The sequence below is a fragment of the Lodderomyces beijingensis genome (assembly GCF_963989305.1).
Source record: "Lodderomyces beijingensis strain CBS 14171 genome assembly, chromosome: 7".
Lineage (NCBI taxonomy): Eukaryota > Fungi > Ascomycota > Pichiomycetes > Serinales > Debaryomycetaceae > Lodderomyces > Lodderomyces beijingensis.
Window position 1 is genome coordinate 1 of NC_089976.1, and position 15,402 is coordinate 15,402.

General features: G+C 46.6%; 6 protein-coding genes across 6 annotated transcripts; 2 read left to right on the forward strand and 4 right to left on the reverse strand. All coding sequences in view use genetic code 12, as the record gives it.

Annotated features, from left to right (window-relative positions):
* Nucleotides 1–1,958: 1,958 nt before the first annotated feature.
* LODBEIA_P53120 (uncharacterized protein) lies at nt 1,959–3,347 on the reverse strand (the record flags this gene model as incomplete). The annotated part of the gene is made up of 1 exon (XM_066975631.1): nt 1,959–3,347. The coding sequence occupies one exon, from the start codon at nt 3,345–3,347 to the stop codon at nt 1,959–1,961; it is 1,389 nt and encodes a 462-aa protein (XP_066832250.1).
* Nucleotides 3,348–3,846: 499 nt separating this feature from the next.
* On the reverse strand, nt 3,847–4,917 carry LODBEIA_P53130 (uncharacterized protein; the record flags this gene model as incomplete). Its single annotated transcript, XM_066975632.1, has 1 exon — nt 3,847–4,917. One exon carries the CDS (start codon nt 4,915–4,917, stop codon nt 3,847–3,849), a length of 1,071 nt encoding a protein of 356 aa, XP_066832251.1.
* Nucleotides 4,918–5,159: 242 nt separating this feature from the next.
* On the forward strand, nt 5,160–7,475 carry LODBEIA_P53140 (uncharacterized protein; the record flags this gene model as incomplete). Its single annotated transcript, XM_066975633.1, has 1 exon — nt 5,160–7,475. One exon carries the CDS (start codon nt 5,160–5,162, stop codon nt 7,473–7,475), a length of 2,316 nt encoding a protein of 771 aa, XP_066832252.1.
* Nucleotides 7,476–7,562: 87 nt separating this feature from the next.
* On the reverse strand, nt 7,563–8,747 carry LODBEIA_P53150 (uncharacterized protein; the record flags this gene model as incomplete). The annotated part of the gene is made up of 1 exon (XM_066975634.1): nt 7,563–8,747. One exon carries the CDS (start codon nt 8,745–8,747, stop codon nt 7,563–7,565), a length of 1,185 nt encoding a protein of 394 aa, XP_066832253.1.
* A 179-nt stretch (nt 8,748–8,926) lies between these two features.
* On the forward strand, nt 8,927–9,862 carry LODBEIA_P53160 (uncharacterized protein; the record flags this gene model as incomplete). Its single annotated transcript, XM_066975635.1, has 1 exon — nt 8,927–9,862. The coding sequence occupies one exon, from the start codon at nt 8,927–8,929 to the stop codon at nt 9,860–9,862; it is 936 nt and encodes a 311-aa protein (XP_066832254.1).
* Nucleotides 9,863–9,907: 45 nt separating this feature from the next.
* Nucleotides 9,908–14,680, reverse strand: LODBEIA_P53170 (uncharacterized protein; the record flags this gene model as incomplete). The annotated part of the gene is made up of 2 exons (XM_066975636.1): nt 9,908–14,529; nt 14,599–14,680. The coding sequence occupies 2 exons, from the start codon at nt 14,678–14,680 to the stop codon at nt 9,908–9,910; spliced, it is 4,704 nt and encodes a 1,567-aa protein (XP_066832255.1).
* Nucleotides 14,681–15,402: the final 722 nt, after the last annotated feature.

Here is a 15,402-nt window from a genome sequence, read left to right on the forward strand (position 1 = left end):
GTTTATGTGCATCCTTACACCAGAGTTTATGTGCATCCTTACACCAGAGTTTATGTGCATCCTTACACCAGAGTTTATGTGCATCCTTACACCAGAGTTTATGTGCATCCTTACACCAGAGTTTATGTGCATCCTTACACCAGAGTTTATGTGCATCCTTACACCAGAGTTTATGTGCATCCTTACACCAGAGTTTATGTGCATCCTTACACCAGAGTTTATGTGCATCCTTACACCAGAGTTTATGTGCATCCTTACACCAGAGTTTATGTGCATCCTTACACCAGAGTTTATGTGCATCCTTACACCAGAGTTTATGTGCATCCTTACACCAGAGTTTATGTGCATCCTTACACCAGAGTTTATGTGCATCCTTACACCAGAGTTTATGTGCATCCTTACACCAGAGTTTATGTGCATCCTTACACCAGAGTTTATGTGCATCCTTACACCAGAGTTTATGTGCATCCTTACACCAGAGTTTATGTGCATCCTTACACCAGAGTTTATGTGCATCCTTACACCAGAGTTTATGTGCATCCTTACACCAGAGTTTATGTGCATCCTTACACCAGAGTTTATGTGCATCCTTACACCAGAGTTTATGTGCATCCTTACACCAGAGTTTATGTGCATCCTTACACCAGAGTTTATGTGCATCCTTACACCAGAGTTTATGTGCATCCTTACACCAGAGTTTATGTGCATCCTTACACCAGAGTTTATGTGCATCCTTACACCAGAGTTTATGTGCATCCTTACACCAGAGTTTATGTGCATCCTTACACCAGAGTTTATGTGCATCCTTACACCAGAGTTTATGTGCATCCTTACACCAGAGTTTATGTGCATCCTTACACCAGAGTTTATGTGCATCCTTACACCAGAGTTTATGTGCATCCTTACACCAGAGTTTATGTGCATCCTTACACCAGAGTTTATGTGCATCCTTACACCAGAGTTTATGTGCATCCTTACACCAGAGTTTATGTGCATCCTTACACCAGAGTTTATGTGCATCCTGGGGGCCATTTTGCACCCACACCAATACACCCAACCGTGATGCTGCTGTTGATCCCATAATGGTATCACTGTACTGGCTGAACCCTCTATAGACCATCTCACCCAGTTAGCTGATAAGGCAAATTCAACATTTTTGCATCTATTTCATCCAAAGTTCCCCGTATGGGTACCTCGAAATGAAACACCACCTACATATGACTTAACCAATGGTAGTGCCTGCTTTGAGCTGATAGCTAAACAACTACCTCTTATCCTATGTGAAGATTATGTCCTCTACGTCATAGGGCTCTGCTCGTCACGGCACCTATCTCACTCATATGGTTATTTTTTTTTTGTGGACTCCAGTCGTGACCTTCGCGTACCAATTTGAACTTCTAGCTACGGTCAACTTGCAAAAGTAGGGGCTCAAGCGAGCACAAACAAGAGCACTTCATTCGTTTTTGCTTCAAAGAGAAAGCTTCCCAGTGTGAGTACCTCGAAATGACAAAACTTACCCAGCTCTCCTGCTTGTCATTGTCGGTAATACACCGGATCAGTAGAACTACGTATTAAGTGCTACTTGGCACGCGCGGTGTGATTAAGAAAGGTGGACCTCGATTTCAAGAGCCGAGGAAATCAACATGCACTCGACTAACCACCCGCTCTTTTGCCCTTCACCATCACTACTCATCGCTGAGGGGCTGTGATTTACACTGAGCTTCCCCCTGGATCTACGCAACAGACTGTATTCACTTGTAAGTTCGTTTTGTGAAGCAATCTGAGTCATCTAATTTCGTTGTTTTTTGCAGTAGAATGTCTCAAAAATAAACCTGTGAGAAAACTCAAGCTAAACATTTATAAATATTTGTTTATTAATTACGATAGTTTGTTAATGGCAAACTCATTTCAACTGATGTATCAATGATATACCTACAAAGACTCAGAGTTCACTGTGTCTATTGATCAATCAACGGCGCGTCATATCTCACCTCGTGGTAGTCCCAAAAGAAACTCAACTCTGTGGGAACACTCGAGTTGCATTGGTCGCGGTACGAGACCCCCGCCATTCGCCTCGAAACAATCTCGACAAACTCCTCCAATGGACAGCTGAATCCAATCCCGCTGGTGCACTTTGGGTACGGAACCACTGCATCATTCATAATAAACCGCACATATTGTTGGCCTCCGCACTGCAACTTTTCCATGTAAGTTCGGCCTCCCTGGGGGAACATCTCGGCCGCGTTGTAGGGATTGGGCAAAACAACATGCGCCGGTAAACCAGTTTCAAGCTCAATCAACCCCATAGACGAAAAGTAGATCTCCATATCGGTGTCGTGGGTGAACATCAACCATGTCCTGTGATCAGAGCTGCCCTGTAGTAGTTTCAAGGACGCGGCTACCATCGCCGAGCCCACGGTGGTGCTCATGTTGTTGCCCGGGCCGATCTGGTAGTAGTTTCCGAAATCCGTCCTGTACCCGCTCTTGATATACTCCTCATTGGTAAAGAGCTCTGTAAAAGGCGACCAGCCTCTGACGTTGATTTCAAAAGCGCTCCAGAGAAACAACGAACTGACCTCGCTCTTGGTCAAGTTGAGGCCCGGGTTGTCCTTCGTCCATCTGTCCAAAATGTTTTGCAAATACGTGGTGTCATACGAGTCCACCAACTCCAGGTTTGCATCCGAGCTCTTGTCCAAGTTTGTATTGCAAGCATACCGAGGCGTCAACGAATTTGCACCCATTTTCTCGCTCTCGTCAACGACAACATACTCCACCTTGTCTTCACTGTACTCCTCGCCAAGGGCGCCTCTGGCAAAATACTGCGCCGTTTGGTATACACGCCCCGAGTTTGTAGTGAAAACAGGCAAAGTTGCGTTGGCATTTGCAAATAGATCCTTGTACCTGGCCCTAAAGTACGCCCCGTGTCTCAAGGCGTCTGACGTGCCCGCGTAAGGACCCTCGGAGTTTTGCGGGCTGGTCTCCTTCTCATAAAGCTCGTCGTCAGAAACAAAGTACTCGTACGTGTTCAAAAACGACAAGTCGCCTTTAAAGTTCTTCCCATATTGTTGGAGCTTGTCCAAGACCTTCCTGAACGCGACCCCGTCGCCTTTTGACGGGTACCTCTCGCCGTGTCTCGAAATCATCTGCACCTGTTCAACCGAGCACGTCTCAGGCACATCGGTGCTGATCCCAACCCCACTTCTCTGCTTGTAAGGAGCACTTCCTCCGAGAAAGTTGATGACGTTGAACTGCTCGACCGACGCCTGCTGTGGCGACGCCACGTCTTCAAAAATGCGCTGCGGAGCGAGCAACAAGCCGTGGTAGAGCAATTTAGACAAGGCAACCATCTGTTGGCAAAGTTTGAGGTCTTGCCGGAGAAGAAAATTGTTGGATCAGCTGAGCCAGAAACAATGTGCTTGGTCAATAAAACTTGTCAATTTCATCCACGTGGGGCTGGTGGTTACGAAACTATAGGTGCAGCTCGTGCAAGTGGACCTCTAGCTACGTCAAGCTTTTGCGACTTAGGGGGTTGGTGGTACAGAAGACCACCGTGGTATCTAACCTACTCTATATTGGCCGGGCCTCAATTTGAAAGAGTTTTAAACTATTGATGCGATAAAATGAATAGTTGCCGTCTGATATTCGAAACGATAAAACGGCCGCGCCTAGCACCACCCGTATTACTCATACGCAGAATCTCGCTGCAAGTATTACAAGAGCCCAGACACCTTCTGAAAGAGAGGAAGATGACATAAGGGCTCTACCACAACACCTCTCTTCTCACAGGCTTGATCCCTACATCGGTATTGTCTCTAGGATAAAAGTCGGTCAACACCCGCAAAAACCCTAGTCAAAGGGTACGGCACGCCTCTCCTCTCTTTTCACACTCTCACTTGCCGCTATCGCGCTGGGAATCTTTATACCACAGCAATCGCCCCACGTATTCACCACATCACGCGAGTGTCGGCAACGCTCCACCGCGTCTGCTTCTCCGCGCTCCGGTATCCCCGCGGGACACTTCAAAATGCTGCCAAAAAGAAAATGCTGGATGATGGGAAGTTTCCCCAAAACCCCCGCCTTGTACATCTTCACCATGCCCTCCTTGATCTTTTCCCAGCTTTTCGCCGACGAAATGTCATCCAACATCGGCGAGTGCCACCGCAAACTCAACTTCTCCTGCTTGGTGGACGTCTTGATCTTGTTGACAAAGTCGATGCACTCGAAATAGATATACTTGTCCTTGTACAACTCGACGAGCTCGTCGTTGTGGATCGACTTCGGCCGCATGTGCGGGTGCTGTGATAGCTGTGCGGCTCCAAAGAGAAACGGAAGGAAATGGTAGTCGTCAAGCCCCCACACCCCGTGCGAGCCCGCAGGCTCCAACCAGTACGTCTTCTGCAACCTGCGCATGATCGCCATGTACTTGGTAAACACCTTGAGAACGAGTGCGGGAAAGTCTTCCGCCCTCAACGTGCCAAGCTTGCAGAGACTGAGCAAGAAGCTGACAAAGTTGAGCTCGTGCCCGGATCCGTAGTCGATTCTGTTGCTGTCTCCCCACGACTCCTGGAGATAGGTTGCAAGCTCGATATTCGCTTCTCCACTGACCCTCTTGACCAATTCTGGACACTGCTCGCCCAACGCACTATAAAAATCCCTAAACTCCACTTTGCCAAACCTTGAAGCCCCCTTCTCCTGCTCCACCGGGTGGAGATCTATCATCTCATTGATCGACTCCAAAATCGAGACCAACCTCTGCACTTGCAGCGACACCAAACATCCTGCGTCGTCGTTTGCTTTCCCGACAACAGCCTCTTGCAAGCTGCACACAAACTCCACAACCTCCCGATACGTCTCCGAGTCTACCCAACAGTCCAAGTCATCCTTCGTGTATACCCTACTGACTGGTTTGACCGCCATGGTGGTTGCTTTATAGATCCCTGTAGTAGTTACGCCACCAGTGTCTCATATTCTTTGTCCTTTCCCGTCAATGTCGTATTTTTCACATTTGCGACATTCCCCTATTTTCCAACTTGACAGGTTGTTGTGAAAACACTCCCCCCTTTCTTAGAGGAATACGATATTACCCACGGCCCAACCCTTACTCCTCTACTCGATTTGATCCAAGCTGGCTTCACATGATATAACCCTCGCAACAGAGTATGAACAACTTCGCCAATTCGTCTTCGCCTTCGGCTCAGCAACAGCAGTATAATAGAGGGCGGTCGGAGACGTTGCCCACTTCCTTTTTCTCACGGAGTCAATTGGCGCCGACGGCGGGTTCTGCAAGCAATAATAACTATTTCATGGCGTCTTCGCTCACGGACAGCCCCATAAACATCAATGAGCCTGGTGGGGATCTTCTCGGTGTGCCCAAGGAAATCACCATTTCCACGTCGCCTTTGTCGAATCCGCATCGCATTAGTGGTGGTGGAACCGGCTCCAATTTCGACTCGCTAAACCACCTCCAAACTCCGCCGGCCAATAGAGTTCGGTCGGGCTCGCTTTTTTCGTCCAATTCGATATGGAACGACGAGATGCACACCTCGAATGGCACCAGTTTGAACTCCGACTCCAGCGGCAACTTTTTGACGCCGCCGTTGGACTCAACGACGCCGTCGCACCAGCAACAGTCGTTCCCGGCAATTAATAGTTCGCGCAACAGGTCCTACACCATGAACGTGACCCCGCACCTTGCATACGATGGTGCCTCGGCTGCGTTTGCACCCATGAATGCAAAGGCCGACGACATGAACTCGCTCTTGGACTCGTACATGAGCAACTCGAGAAATAGATCGCAAACAGTTTCGGGAAGCATCCCCGGTGCGAGTTTTGAAATCAACCACAATGGCTACCAGAGCTCGCAGTCGGCGCATTTTGCTCCTGTTTTTGAAAATGAAGACGACTTGAGACAGTCGCAGCAAGATTCAAAAGCAGACCTGAACCTTTTGCATATAATAACAAAGCTTGCACCGAGCAACGATTTGAAGAAAATTCATTCCATCATCAACAAATGCGCTGCCTACCATAAGGACCAGTACCAAGAAGATTTCGGCCCTCTCCCAGATCCGATTCCACAGAGGCAGTTTGATTCCCCGACACTAAGGGACTTGAGAAAGTTGTTGGAGAGCAAGGAGTTGGGAACATCCGAGCGTTGCAACGACCCCAACTTGTCAACTTTAAAGTTGGACGAGTTGGCTCTCGCGATGCTTGACGAGTTGCCAGAAATTTGCTACGATTATTTGGGAAACACCATTGTTCAAAAGTTATTCACCTTGCTCGATGACAAGTTGGTAAAGTTGATGATGGTTAAAGAAGTGGCTCCCTATTTAACTCAATTGGGCTGCCACAAGAATGGAACATATGCGGTGCAAAAGATTATATCCTTGTCCCAGGGCCAGTACCAGCAGATGTACTTGATTGGGGCCAGCTTGAAACCGTATGCAATTAAATTGTTTAATGACCAATTTGGAAACTACGTGATACAAGGATGCATCAAATTTGGCTCGCCTTACAATGACTTTGTCTTTGAAGCAATTTTGGACAACTTTTTGCAAATCAGTTTTGGTAGATACGGAGCAAGATGCATTAGAACAATCTTGGAGAGTAGCCACGTGGAACCTAATGCCAACCCTGTTCTTTCAAACGACCAAATTGTTTTGGTTGCTTCGCTTATTGTTCAGCACGCCGAGGAGTTGGTTGTCAATCCCAACGGAAGCTTGTTAATCACTTGGTACTTGGACACGTTCAATGATTGCGAATTCAAAGTGGAAATGCTCACCAATTGCCTCTTGCCGCAAGTCAAACATTTATGCGTGCACAAGTTGGCAAACTTGACGGTGTTGAAATTGTTAAATAACCGTTCCGACGAAAGAGCTAGACGACAAATCATTGAGGCGATATTCCAGGACCCGAAATCATTGGAGTTTATTTTACAAGAAAACGACAACAGCAATTTGAATGCAGGCCCCGTGTTCATCTTCAAAGTGTTGAGCAACCCCATACTAGCGGAGTTGGCTGCACCTTACTTGCCCTCAATCAAAAGAATATTAATGGAAATCAATATCGTGAATTTCCACAACTATAAGAAATTAATGGACGAAGTTGGCTTGTCGAGTAGTAGGTTCAGCAGAAACTCGTCAAAGCGTGGTACAGCAACCAGAAGAAACAGAGGACGGTACGACCAAAACCAGGTCTATGTCCAAAAGCAATACCCGCAGTCAACTCCACCCGAATCTCAGCAGTACCTTGCCATGCACCCACCGCCTTTCCAGTATTTGATGAATCCACCTCCGCCAATGTACATGATGCCCTACTACCCTCCCCAGGCTGACCGCGGATATATATCGCCACAACAAATGCTGCTGCAGGATTTGGCAGTCATGCAGCAACTAGAGCAGTTGTCCATGAGTAGCGCTGCACTTGGATACAACTCCAACCCTGGTACCCCAACCATGCAGAGAAATCTGTACATTTAGAATGTGTAATGAGACTTTTTTATTTGAAATAATTACTAATATTTAATTTAATTCTTTTATTTTTTTAAAAAAATTTATACAACAAAACTAATCTTCGTCACTGTCTTCTTCTTCAGCTTCTTGCAACCACTGCACAAATGGTTTAGCAGCTTTTCTCACCTTCTTTGAAACATCCTTCGGCACGTACTTCTTGGAGACCTTGGAACCCCACGGTATAATCACTTCTTCACTGATCAAATCTCTATCGTAAAAACCATGCAAGATCTTTGGTGTTTGGGGGATCAATTCAGGCTTGGTTAATCCAATGAATCGTTCTAATCCACCGAGCAAGGATTTTTCAAACTCTTGCGATCCATTGATCAATTTTGCCAACAACCCAACGTGGGGCTCGATTTGGTTTATAATGTCCTCGTCAAACAAGGTCTGGGCCAAGACTTGCAACGTCTCTGGTGCTTCAACAATGTCCAACTCCACAATCTTCTTGTAGATCTCGACATCAGAAGGCAACTCTTCGGTGGAATTGTTTGACTCTGACAACAACCATTCTCCAAGCTCGTCGAATTTGGTTGAAGGAGCGTTCAATCCGCTTTCCAACTCCCTTGCTCTTGCAGCAATCGCCTCCTGCGACATGTCAACAGCCCATTCGTCATCCTTGATTTTCAACTCTTGCAATTGAGCAGCCTCGGCGTTGATTTTCTTGGCGAGCAAATCGTCGTCCTCGTCGCCGTCGTCAATGTTGGAGCTTGAAACATCACCCTCATGGCCCGCAGCGATATCTGAAATCGACTTACCACCACCAACAACATTGGCAGTAGCAGTAGCTGACTTTTTGCCCTTTTTGTTATCTGGCGGATTCTTGACAATGTATGAATACAATTTGTGCTTTGGATCAATCATGGTAACTTTACCACATGCCTTACAATCTCTCTCCAAGGAGTCCTTGCCTTTAAGAACAATCTCGGTTTCCGGATTCCTGCATGACCCGCAAAGAACAAATTTGTTGATGAATCCATCTAATGAGTCTTGCAATTCCGAAGTATCGTGGGCACCGTTGACCAAGAACCTATCGAGCTGAGTCTGGGCTCCCAACTCGTAACCAAAGAACTTGACCAAGTACGACGATGGACGATTCAAAGCACGCGCAACCTCACCCAAATTGACGATTGCCGTTTTGATACCGTTACCTCTTCCCTCAGTCTTGGACTGGATGGGAGGCATTTTGTAACGGTAAAACGGATCCGTGTTGTCTCGGCAGATATTGATAAACGACATCTTGACCTATTGCTTTCTTTTAATAAGGTATGGGATTAGTGGGGATGATAAGAGTGGAGGCTGGTATCTCAATTTGCCATTGAGCTTAGTTAATTCGTTTATGGCAGGAGGATAATTTTGAAAAATTTTTTGATACAAAACAGTGTCAATTTTTTTGGTGTCACATTCGCGAAATTCCGATGACAACCAGAAAACACCCCAGCAAGAGGCTAACGATGGCAAATTCTGACGACGAAGACGCGTATTTATACGGCTCAGACGAGGAAGAGGTGAAGGAGAAGGAGGCGGAAGCAGAGGCGGAACAGCAGCCGTCCGCAAAGAGGCAGAAGACAGAAACTGCTCTGGATCTGCAGCGAGATTTAAAGGATAAACAGAGCAATCAAGGCGATAAGAAGAATAAGGATGACGATGATGAAGAAGAAGATGATGATGACGATGACGACGATGACGATGACGATGACGATGATGATGATGATGATGATGATGACGAGGAAGACGATGAAGATGACGACTTCAACATTATTATAGGAGACGCAGCTACAGTCGAGGCCACGCCAACTGTACAGCAGTCTACATCTGCGCCCACGGCGCCACCTGCCACGCAAACACAGATTACAGCCTCCAATATCGACATCAACAAAGTCCCCGACTACGAAGGGAAACCGCTAACGCAGTTGGATTTGGAAATACTAAAACAGAAACCCTGGCGGGCTCCAGGTGCAGATACTTCCGACTATTTCAATTTCGGTTTTGATGAATTTACTTGGACGGCTTACTGCCATAAACAAGACAAGATGAGAGGCGAATTCAACCCACAAAAGGTGATGGAAAACATGATGAAAGGACCAGGGATGACAATGCCTCCGGCCCCGGCTCCTGGAACGGGGAAAAGTGGCTCGCCGCCTGCTATTCAGCCACCAATGGGGATGTTCCCACCCGGTATGCCGCCAGGAATGCCTCCGATGATGATGCCTCCTGGAATGCAGCTACCGCCAGGAATGAAAATACCGCCTGGTATGCCACCCATTCCAATGCCAAATATGCCCAACATGCCAAACATGCCTAACATGCCCACCATGCCAAATTTCAACTTTGCGCCTCCGAATCAAAAATAAGTCTATTAAAAAAAGAAAAAAAATTAATGAAAAAAAAGGTATATACTATATAGTCTGCTGCCTGAGCATCAACATGACCCAAGCTTGGCGTCTAAAACCGTTCCTGTAAACTATATTTTCCAAAATCTCCACCCACCTCTTCATCTCCTTCTGGTTTGGTGCACCAAACTCGATTATTTCACCATTGGCAAATTTGATTTTGAAGGAGTGCTCAACCAACAAGACATCGCTAAAGTTTCTGTGCTTTGAGATAGCCATGTTCTCCTTGTCAACGTAGATGACATCGACTATTTTGCTTAAATTGATCTTGGCCCTAGTTTTCCTACTAAACTCCAGATGGGCAACCAACGAGATTCCGTGGAGCTCGAACCATCTCTTTTTCCAAATGTCACAGTCACCGCCCTCTTGATGCAAGAATCCTTCAAACAGCACGTCTGCCTCCTTCTTCAACTCCTCCAACGTTGAAAATGCCGATCTTATGCTCGTGGGCAAGATTTCTCTAGGGTCGCTTCTGGGGACGAAAAGCATCTCAACTTCCAACAGCGCAATCTTGTACGGCTTGCGCCTCACAGGAACCTTGTCGTTTGTCGTTTCCCATTCATTGAAGCAATCCAAGTCAAATTTCCTGAGCCTTCCCGTGATCTGGGATTCGAATTGTTCCAAGTCGACGTAGCATCTCGCAAACGAGCCATCATTGGCGAGTTTATTTGCCCAGCTGTCCCTAACCTCACTAGGCACGAATTTGGTTGTTGTTATGATGTCCTTGGATCCAAAAAGTCTACTGAACCGGTTCTTTGATTTGACAACTTTTCTTTCGCGCACTTCAACCAAGGTGCCTTTTGGTTTCGTGTATGTTGCTTTCATGGTTAGGATAAACTGCAAAGTCTCGCTGACCGTGAGCTCAAACTCCTTGCCAATTGGTATTTGCGGACTGAGCAAATCGTAATCAGGAGTCTTGACGCAATGCATTCCGTTGTCCAACGAAATGGAAAATTGGCCCTTTTGAGTTTTCAAATCGGGCAACATGATGTTTTTTAAACCGACAACTCTGAAAAACACTTTTCCGCGCTCCTGCAAGGTCAAATCGGGCTCTTCTTCGTCATCGGCAAGAGGAGCATGAAGAGAAGAATGATGCTGCTGCAGTTGTGGTGCTGCTAGTGCTGCTGCTGTTGCCGGTGGTGGTGTATCAGAAAAAGCACTCAGTGGACCTGCATCTTCTGCGGAATTTCCAAGAGGCTTGCCACCTCTGATTTTAGAATGTGAGATATCACTTTTGGCCACAGGTTGCTTTGCTTTATTCAATCTAGTAGCGTCAACTTCCTGAGGTCTCAGGTTGCGTACTGGTGACTCGATCCCTGTTATAGACCCATCTTTCTTGATTAATCTCACGGGGGAACCAATCTTTATCAAACCCTTTTTTGGTGGCAGCGGAGTTCTAGCAGGCAGAGTGCGAGCATCCAGCTCAACCATTTTCTTGTTTTGTTCAGGCTCATCGACAACAAGGCATGGTAACTCTTGCTGTTCCAGCGGTGACAATTTCTCCCGATCTATGTCGCAGGAGTAGCTTGAATCAAAGTGCGGATCAGGCAAGGGGCTGTTTCTTGCCAGTGTCCGCGCTGCACCTGAACTCAGCCTCGAAACCAAATTGTGGTGCTGGTGGTGGTGCTCCTCGTATTCATCCCTCGCGTCTAGCAAAAAATCCTCGTGAAGTCTGGGCAACAACTTGTCACGGTTAACGGCTGATGTTTGACGCGACCTTGCTGACTCCATATCGGCATTGTGGATCGAGGCTGCCTGCTGGATGCGATCATAACTGTCCTCGGCTTCGGTGACGACTGAATGCTTCTTGTACGTTTGGTCGACAAGTTTGGCGTTCATGTACTCGTCATGGGTCATTCCTTTCCTTGCACTTAGAATGCGCTTGACGTCGTCCTTGTCCATGCTGGGTAACGTCTTTATGCCCTCTGAGCGAATCGTGGGTCTTTTTGTAGGCACAAAATCGTCAAAGATGTCATTGTACATGTTACCCGGTGAGAGTGTCGAGCTCGATCTCTTGATTTCAAAAGTAGGCACTCTGAACCTCGAGGGCTTTGCGACGGTGGTGGCAGTAGATTTGAAAATTGCCGGAGTTACAAGATGGGTGCTTCCTCGATCCAATTTAGGTTCATCGCGTCTCCCGGTATAATAATTGGACTCTGCTTTGGGGGGTTCAATCACATGCGGATCGCGGTCGAGGCTGGATAAAACATTTTTCGTAATTGAAGATATAGGCTCTCCATAGTTTCCATACGTTGAAAAATGCATATCGGCGAATCCAGAGTCCTTGGACAATTCCGGTAAAAACTGGGACACGTTGATGTCATCGAAATCGGGACTTACAATCCTTCTTGACAATACGTTGACTTCGGTGAATTTCTTTGTATTGAGTCCATTGGGCACTCTGACTTGATTAGTGGACATTGCCAGCTTTGGCGATTTTTCATCATTATTGAGTGCAGCAATGAGCTGTGTTGTGGGAACCTTGTGCACTTGTCGTTTCTTTTCTTTCTCTTGTGAGTGCCAGATGCTGATGAAGTTTAAAAGGGAATTTTTCTCAACATCGTGTTCTGCAGATAATGATCTTTCATAACTAGACTCCTCCGTTGCCATGTTTCTAGTGAGTTCCTCGAATGCTGAGTAATCATTTCTCTCGACAGGTGGCAAAGTAATATCCTCACTGAATGTGTGTGCAATGTTGGACGAGTTTGCCAAGACGTTTTCATCGGGCTTCACCCTTGCCTCTGCTCCTTTTGATTCAAAGTCTTTTGCATCGGCAACGGCGCCGGCATCGGCATCGACAACATGCCCCGAATCCAATGGCAACTCCACCGGCACATCTGTGGTTCCAAGCACGGCACCTGCATCCTCCGAGTAAGTATCGCCACCCATGTCATTGGCAAAAGTCGATCTATCTTGAACGCGACTTACTTCATCGTTGTCCTCGCGGTCACCATCGTTGCTGTCTTCAAGTTTCCAGTCGCTATCTGTTTCGAACCTTATGGACATTTTCGATTCTTCTTGCCTCGACTCATCCGACTCCTCTCGCGGTGCACTTGCGGTGACTCCCCTCCTTGCAAGCTCATGGTCCACTTCCTCCTGCGGAGTGAGTCCGCTTTCTGAGATGTAAATATTTGACTCAGATTTGAAAACTTGGGTAGTGAACGTGGGTGACTTTCGCATCAGTGGTTCTTCTTTAATTTGCAATTCGGGTTCACGTTTTACATGTACTTGACAACTATCATCTTCTGCCTCTTCTTGAGGCTCTTGTTCTTCAAATTCTACTTCTCCTCCAGGTTCTTGCTTTATGGGCACATTGTCCTTTTCATCCTCACGAAATGCCAAATGCGACCCCGAGGCGCTGTTCAAGAGATTTAAAATTGATTGCTCGGTGTTGTTGTAAGATCTGTCAAACAGGTCTATTTGGTCGTCACCGCCTTGTAGTTCGCGAGATTTCTTGTCGTTGATGGCGAAATTTTCTCGAGACTCGTCCCTTGGAAGAAGCGATTCAACCACAGAGTCTGGTAAGCCTCGGATACCGTCTGTAACTGACAAGCCTCTGTTGATTTTTGTTGGTGATCCTGGCACCGAGTGCAAGCCGCGACTGTCGTCTTTGAGAGACTGGAGCGATGAATTAGATGAGCCCGAGGACCGCAATTGTACATCTGGGGATTTCTGTAATGTGTTTAAGGGGGATTCGAGCCCTTGGCCCGTGGTATGCAATGACAATGACAACAGGTTAATACTGTCTGAGACTTTCCGTTTTCTCGCTTCATCTAATTCTTCCAATTTCGTATCTAGTTCATCGTCCCTGGATAATGAAGGCAATTCCTTTTTTTCGGAGAGTAAGGCATCATTCTCATGTTTGCCCCTCCTTGTGTCGTCGGCCAACGTTTGGTCATCATCATCATCGTCATTATTAACAACATTGACGATATCATCGTCGACATCATCAACGATTTTGTTGTGTCTGAGTAGTTCTGCAAATGTTGGTTTGCTGGTATGAGGTGGAGGAGGCGGAGGCGGGGTTGAGTTGAGATTCTCGTCTTCCGGGTCTTGCCTTGTTGGTTGCGGCCATTGGTGATTGAAGGGAGTTTGCAGGTCAAAATCGTCCTTTACTGGCACGAAAGGCTCCGAGAAATGGTTGGCGTTTTCTGGATAGTGGTGGACTTGTGGGTTTGTTGCCGTGAATGCCACTTTCTTTGGTGACGGTTTAGAAGATTTTTTGAGAATCGACTTGCTAGGAGAGGAGTTGATGTAGGTTGGCTTCAAATCCACGGTCGAGGTCATTGAGGTCTGGAAGTCGTCAATAGGGTTGATAATATTGTTATTGTTATTGTTAATAGCCACGGCTATGGTATTTTGCACTTCGAACGAGTCTTCAATGTCGAAATTTCGACTCAACGACGAGCGCCACTGGGTTACTTCAGCTATCTTGGTGTTTGCTGGTTGTTGATCGTGTTCACTGGTGCAAGTGTCCGAACTCGAGTTTGGATCCGTCGAGAATTTGGTTGTAGCATTTAGAAAATTCAAAGGCTTTGTAGGCGAAGCATTGGCCGAGATTGCTTCTAGCTTGTTGCTTGCAGCAGTTGCATCGGCTTCCATTTCCTTCAACAATAGATCCACGGATTCTTTCAGAACAAAAGTGTTAGTAAAAACAACATTCATCAAGGTTTCTTTCGGGAAAAAGGCAGACGTACCATTTTCATGCTTGAAGAAATCATGACTGCTTGGTTGAGGCGTGGCGTCGAGTAAATTCCTTGTTTCTTCCACATCCAACATTGCCATCTGCCTGACTGACGGAGCCTGTAGCTGTTTCTAAACGTCCCTGAAATATGAAAGCAAAAGACGCGTCCTTAAAAGACAAGGTCTACTTGGAAAAAAGCAAAAAAAAAACAGCAAAAAAGGAAAACCAGAGTTTCTTGTTGAACAGAAATATGAGGATACTGTCGATGGAGGTTTGTAAGGCTAAAAGAACGACTAAGGAAGCTCGCTAGTAGGAGTCTTTGGTGATCAAACAGGGCAACATGTGTTTTGGTTTCAATTCTGCTGCCAAATTTTTTGTCTGGTTGTTTTGTTTGGCTGCACCAAAAGGCTCGAAATTTGCCTTTTCTCACGCACTCGTTTGTTTTGCAAATGTTGTTTACTTTTGCAACCAATACGGAGAAAGGTGCCCATGGCCCATTGCTTCTTGTGCTTTCCTTGAGCGATTCCTTAGAGGGGGTTAAAGAACGGCTTAGACAGGTTCCGAAAGCATCGGAATGTAAGCAGCAACAGCAACAGACAGAGCCTCAGAACTGGCAGTGCGGCTGTGAGTAAACACCAGGAAATGTCTATATCCACGTGACTCCTGGAGAAACGCGCTCCTGTTTCTCTCCCACAGGTCATGGGCTTAACATTTCAGGTCATTTGGATGCAAAAGCTGCCCAAGCTCAATGTTCAACCATCCTGGGACAGTTTGTTTACTCTGGTGTAACTTTGAGTTGTACAACCGCCATGGCCTA